Source organism: Stegastes partitus, unplaced genomic scaffold (genome assembly GCF_000690725.1).
Source record: "Stegastes partitus isolate 25-593 unplaced genomic scaffold, Stegastes_partitus-1.0.2 Scaffold170, whole genome shotgun sequence".
NCBI lineage: Eukaryota > Metazoa > Chordata > Actinopteri > Pomacentridae > Stegastes > Stegastes partitus.
This window is the reverse complement of record NW_007577901.1, coordinates 718,188-724,741: the sequence shown is the minus strand read 5'-3', so window position 1 is coordinate 724,741 and position 6,554 is coordinate 718,188. Positions and strand designations below refer to the sequence as shown.

General features: G+C 45.0%; 1 protein-coding gene across 1 annotated transcript; it reads left to right on the top strand.

The window, feature by feature from the left end:
• Positions 1-638: 638 nt before the first annotated feature.
• On the top strand, positions 639-6,147 carry LOC103355869 (neuronal pentraxin-1). The gene is made up of 5 exons (XM_008279809.1): positions 639-1,116; positions 1,415-1,622; positions 2,128-2,369; positions 2,465-2,644; positions 4,882-6,147. Exons 1-5 carry the CDS (start codon positions 697-699, stop codon positions 5,101-5,103), a joined length of 1,272 nt encoding a protein of 423 aa, XP_008278031.1. The 5' UTR covers positions 639-696; the 3' UTR covers positions 5,104-6,147.
• Positions 6,148-6,554: the final 407 nt, after the last annotated feature.

Below are 6,554 nucleotides of genomic sequence, written 5' to 3'. Positions count from 1 at the left end.
TTTTTTTTTTTTTTTTTTACAGTTTTTGTTTGTTTTTATGTTTAATGTGTTTTGTTGTGATTTTATAAGTTATTATCTGTGATTTATTAAAACAATAAAATTCAGTAAAATAACTGATTTTAAAACTACAGTGAAAAGTGTTTTTATTTTTTACAGTGTAGATATTTTATTTTATTATGAACATGGGGATCAGTTCTTTGTTTCTCTATAAACGTTTCTGCGACGTTCCGGACGAACCTTTAGAGGCAGAAAATCAGGTTAAACTATATTTAATGCAGGAGATGAAACCAGCTGAAGGTTAAAACAGAACCCATCTCAGGGACGTGTTGGTCGGTACCGGTACCGAGTAAAACATGATTCTGTGACTCTAACGTTAAACCAGCAGTGAGCGGAACCAGAACCTCTTATGTTCTGTTCTTCGTGTTCAGAATCGAGTATAAACTGATTTGTGATCAGGTACTGATCGGACTCGGTGATGATGATGGACTCGTCCGGTCCGGTTCTCTCCGGTACGACCTTAAATAAGGGGCCGGCCCGCGCGCCTCCCCTCGGTGCTGCGGCGGATCTGCGCTGCGCTTTGTGCGCTATATAAAGTGCGCTCGGCGGCAGCAGCCTCACAGCTTCAGCTTCAGCTCCGAGGTGCCCGAACCTCCCAGACTCTCTCCGTCGCTCTCAGCCGAACCGCGGACCGGAACCATGGAGGGATTCTCGTGGAAACTTTTTCTACTTTCTTGCCTGGCGGCGGCCGCGCGCAGCTCCGCGCAAGACTTCGGACAGACGCAGTTCATTTGCACGTCGGTGCCCAAGGATATGGACCTGTGCACGGCCACCATGCAGAACAGCGGGCCGGCGGAGGACCTGAAGACCACCATCATCCAGCTGCGGGAGACGGTGCTGCAGCAGAAGGAGACCATCGTCAACCAGAAGGAGACAATCAGGGAACTAACGTCCAAGTTGAGCCGCTGCGAGAGCCAGAGCCTCCCGGCGGCGGGACCCGGCGGGAGGCGGCCGGGGGCCAAGAACACGATGGGGGATGTATCTCGGGGCACCACGGACACTCTGGCGCAGCTGGGACAGACTTTACAGACGCTCAAACAGAGACTGGAGAACCTGGAGGTAGGCACGCGGAGGAGCGCGGCGCCGAGCGGCTCACAAGTTAATTAAAATGTTCGGCCCGGTTCATTAGATTAGACGGATCAGTGAGGGGTCTCTGTACCGGTTCTGCTCGGAGCCACTTGTGTGTCTTTCCTGCTCAGAGCCGGAGAGACGCGGCGCGTAAAAGTGCTGCTTGTGTCCGTTTATGTGCCGCAGAGCGTAAAACCCAAACAGAACAGAAGCAGGCGGTAGGATGAGAGCGTAGAACCGTGTAGTGATGACAGGAAGTCTCTAACCGAGTGTGTGTCTCCTCCTGCAGCAGTACAGCAGAGGCAACAGCACCGCGCAAGCCAACAGCCTCAAGGACCTGCTGCAGAACAAGATCGACGACATGGAGAAGCAGGTGCTGTCGCGCGTCAACACGCTGGAGGAGAGCAAGCCGGGCTCCCGGAACGACACCGAGCAGCGGAACCGAGTGGAGTCCACGCTCACCTCGCTGCACCACCGGATCACGGACCTGGAGAAAGGTGCGTGGTTCGGGCTCCGGAGTGCGCGCGCGGACTTAAAAGGATGAGCAGCAGCGTTCGGTTCCGAACCCCAAATTGCGCAACCGCGTCTTTGCGCATCGCGCTGTGAGGGAGGAGAGGGCAGCTGCATTGCTCTGCATATCTCAGGACTTTTGTTCAGCTCAGTTTGATGTGTTTTAGGACCGAACCTGCCTCTCAGACGTGTGTGTGTGTGTGTGTGTGTGTGTGTGTGTGTGTGTGTGAGCCCAGACGCTGCAGGGATTCGGTGTTTTTGCTGCGTAAAGGTCGAGCGTAGAGAAAGTTTGGCGGCCCTGTTCGGGGCTGGTGTCACGTGACCTGTTGTTGTGAAGCAGATGGAGCGAGTTGAACTCATCATCAGAGTCTTTAGCTGTTAGAAAACCACTCCTCTCTGTCTGCATGTCAAACTAATTGTAATCAGTTACTTTTACAGTAGCAGTAAAAGCCCCCTGCTGCCCCTTAACCTGACCTCTGCCCCCCTCAACAGGCAAAGACACGAGGCCCACGGACAAGTTCCAGCTCACCTTCCCCCTGAGGACCAACTACATGTACGCCAAAGCCAAGCGCAGCCTCCCTGAGATGTACTCCTTCAGCGTGTGCCTGTGGATCAAGTCCAACGCCTCGCCGGGGGTCGGGACACCCTTCTCCTACGCCGTGCCGGGCCAGAGCAACGAGCTGGTGCTGATCGAGTGGGGCAACAACCCCATGGAGATCCTCATCAACGACAAGGTGCGGGTCGCCTCCAGTCTCTCAGCCGCTCGAGTCACAACAGACAGAAAACAGGTGAAGTCATGAGCTGTTGTTGTTGTTCTGATCCGCTGCAGGTGGCCAAGCTGCCCTTCCTCATCAACGACGGCAAGTGGCATCACCTGTGCATCACGTGGACGACCCGCGACGGGATGTGGGAGGCCTTCCAGGACGGGGTGATGCGAGGCAGCGGGGAGAACCTGGCGCCGTACCACCCCATCAAGCCGGAGGGCGTCCTGGTCCTCGGACAAGAGCAGGTGGAGCCTCTATTCAGTCTGCAGCTTAGACAACACGGTTTTTATTTGGAAATAATCCACCGAGAAACGGCGGCGTGATGCTTGGACGGAGATTAAAGGAGGGATGTTAATGAGATGAGAGCCTGGAGACTCTAACGAGGCCGATCAGAGGTTCACAGGCTTCGGTTTGGCCCAAAGACAAACAGAATTTAAACTTGTTTAGCAGAAGGCAAACATCCTTAATGTGACGTGAAAACTTCCCAGTTTAGAGTCAAACTGTTAACGACGTCATCTAGGCTGTAAAAAAATACCTCATTAGGAATTCTGAGGTGATAAAAACATGCATCAGATGGTCAAAAACAGTGAAAACGGAGGCAAATATCTGCTTTAAAGAGCTTTAAACACAGAAAAACAGCATAAATCTACAGTCACAAGCTGTAAAAGAACTAATTACTGTTAATTAGCAATAATGTGGATGTCTGATGTGGACATTATTTACAGTTTTATTTGATTTATTTAACTTACAGGCACCAGTTTGTTTAATTTCACTCGATATCATTTAAGAAAATCTCTAAAAAATGATTTTATAAACATTATTTCTGATTCAAATTAATGCAAATGTCTATAAAATAAGAATGTTTTTGCAGATTTAAGTTCATTAAATAATGATAATAGTCTAACTTTAGGGTCAAAGGTCATAAAGGAACAAATTACTACTTTAAAAAATAGTTTCTGACGTCATTATTCAAAGTTTTGGGCGATTTTCTTTAACCAGTAAATTAATTGTTTTTCTCAGTTAGTTTACTAGTTGTTGGAAAAAATAACCATAAATGTTTGTTTTGTTTTAAATACAGAACAGAAGTCAGCTCTAACTACACTGTAAAAATCAACTTTTAAAAAAGTTTTACACTAAAATTAAAAACAAAAATTTACTGTTATTTTACAGATTTTTCCTGTTTTGATAATTTACTATAAATAACTACCGGAAAAAAACACAAAATTTATAAATTTACATGTTGACTGTAAAAAACAAAAACAACAAACAATCAAAACAAATCTGTATTTTTTACAAATAATAATTTCTTTACTATGATTGATTCAAAATTACACGATTATTATAAATCATTTCTTTACAGATATTTGCTGTTATTTGACAGAAAAATAAATATGTCAAGAACTGAAAAATTGTAAATTATTTTCTTTTTTTTCTTTTTTACAAATTTAAGTAATTCTTTCACATTTGACTGTAAATTTATATTAAAACATGTTTTGCTCAACTAAAAAATATTATTTTACAGATATTTGCTGTTATTAGAACGAAAAATTATACATACGTCAAGAACTGAAAAATAGTCTTATTAAAAAAATAATTTTTTACAAATACTCGATATTTTTTCACAGCATTTGACAGAAAAATTACAGCATTTGTTTTTTTACTCTACTATAAAAAATCTCATTATTTCTCAGATATTTGCTTTTATTTAAAGGAAAAATGCTAAATATCGTAAGAACTGAGAGATAGCACATTATTTTAACTGCTATTTTACATTTAAAATTTTAAAATTATTTTAACAAATTTAAGCGATTCTTTCACAATGTTTGACTGTAAAATTACAGTTTTTTATGTTTTACTCGACTACAGTTATCATTACTTCACAGATATTTGCTGTGATTTGAAAGAAAAACTATTAATTTTATATATACTTTTTTTTAAACAAATCGTAGATCTGTTTTTTAACTGTAAAATTACAGGATTTTTTAAAAACTCTACAAACAAAAACTAATTATTTTACAGATATTTGCTGATATTTAATGAAAAAAACTGAAAAATATTAAATTGTTTCAACTATTATTTTAAAGTATTTTTTAAAAATACAAACTTAAGTCATTCTTTCACAACAGTTGACTGTAAAATCTGTAAAAATCTGATTATTTCCCATATATTTGCTGTTATTTCTGTTATTTTCACAGTCTGGCTCCAGGAATTTTTACCAGAATGTTTTTTACAGTGTAGTTGAGCTAAATCTTCATTTCTGTCACTGAGAACTAAATCTGACTGCATGGCATCGACAGCTTTAGGGGTTTTCCACATGACAACGCATACACTTCCTGTTTGCCTGTGATTGGCTAATGAGCTGCTTCCTGTTTCCTTGTGATTGGCTAATGAGCTGCTTCCTGTTTCCTTGTGATTGGCTAATGAGCTGCTTCCTGTTTGCCTTTGATTGGCTAACGAGCCGCTTCCCGTCTTCTCTCCTCAGGACACGCTGGGCGGCGGCTTCGACGCCACGCAGGCCTTCGTCGGCGAGCTGGCCAACCTCAACATCTGGAACCGGAAGCTGTCCATCGCTGAGATCTACAACCTGGCCACCTGCAACAGCAAAGCGCCGGCCGGCAACGTCTTCTCCTGGACAGAGAGCAGCATCGAGATATTCGGCGGCGCCACCAAATGGACCTTCGAGCCGTGCCGTTCGCTCAACTGAGCCTCCGGGGCGCCCGTTTCCCCCTCCCTCCGACTCCACCGTATTTCTGAGCTTTTTTCGTCGTTTCTCGTCTTCATTTCGTTAGAGACTTTATTGGTAAGCTTACAGATCTGGGATTTCTATTAGGTATTCATGTGCAAACAAAAAAAAACACTTTTTGTCCAAAATAGACAAAAAAAACTAAAAAAAAAAAAAACTCATCTTGGAAACAATCTGCGAGAACGCATCCATTCATGAATCCAGAGCACACCTGAGTTCTTCTTTTTGATTTTGTTTGTTGGTTTCTGGCTTTCCCGTCTCGGACTTGGCAGCTGGCGAACCGCCTTACGTTTGGACGCATCCAAGTGAGGAATTACACCACCGACCCGCCCACCGTCCCCGTGGAGATTTACGCTGTCCGTCCAATTCTTGTCAGTGTTTGGCGCCGTGAAGTGATGTCCGACGCGGTACAGCAGCTCCCACCCCACCGCCCCACCTTCCCTCCGGATCTTTTGCACTGTGACCCACGAGGACGAGGAAACAAAAAAAAAAACAAAAAAAAACAAAACGCCGGGAGGAGGAGGGAGGGCGCGCCGCAAAAGCCAACCGCGCCAGTCGACTCATCGTTTCGCTTTCAAGTGTTTTTTCCGTAAACGAATGTCGTTAACTTTGCCAACATTGCTACGAAAGCCTGGGTGCCTTGGGCTGGTACGAGTGTTCAGCAGCACATCTCAGTCTGTCTTCAGTTGCTGGTTCAGTGTTCCTTTATGATTTGTTTGAACTTTTAGTTGTTTTTCGTTCCTCTGGTTAAATGTACTTTGATCGCGGTCCGTTTTCCTCTGACATGACGTGTTCTTGGCAGGTGTTTGTACTGCTCTGTATTAGGAATGTTCCGGTGTCTGTATAGTAACAGCATGAATGACGGAGTGCTGTGGAGGCGTTGTTGAAACCTGCTTTACTATCTTCTCTGGGTCCGGGTTTTTTACTGTATTGTTATATGCTCCAAGCATGGCAAAAACTGAGAGATGAAGAATTTAATTTTTGTAATAAAATTGTGATACTTGACGCTGCATCCGTGGCTTTGTGTGCACGTGAAGGGTTCTGGGTTCGGTAGTCCACCTGTTGCTGAGGGGAGCGGCAGAAAGGGCTTCGTCATGTCGCCCCCGAATCTAAACTAACCTCCATCCATCCATTATCTTCCGCTTATCCGGGGTCGGGTCACGGGGGCAGCAGGTGGAGCAGGTCATCCCAGACCTCCCTCCCCCCAGCGACGCTCTCCAGCTCTTCCTGGGGGATCCTGAGGCGTTCCCAGGCCAGCCCAGAGATATAATCCCTCCAGTGGGTCCTGGGTCTGCCCCGGGGTCTCCTCCCAGGTGGACGTGTTTGGAAGACCTCCAGAGGAAGCCTCTCTGGAGGCATCCGAACCAGATGTCCAAACCACCTCAGCTGGCTCCTTTCGACATGAAGGACCA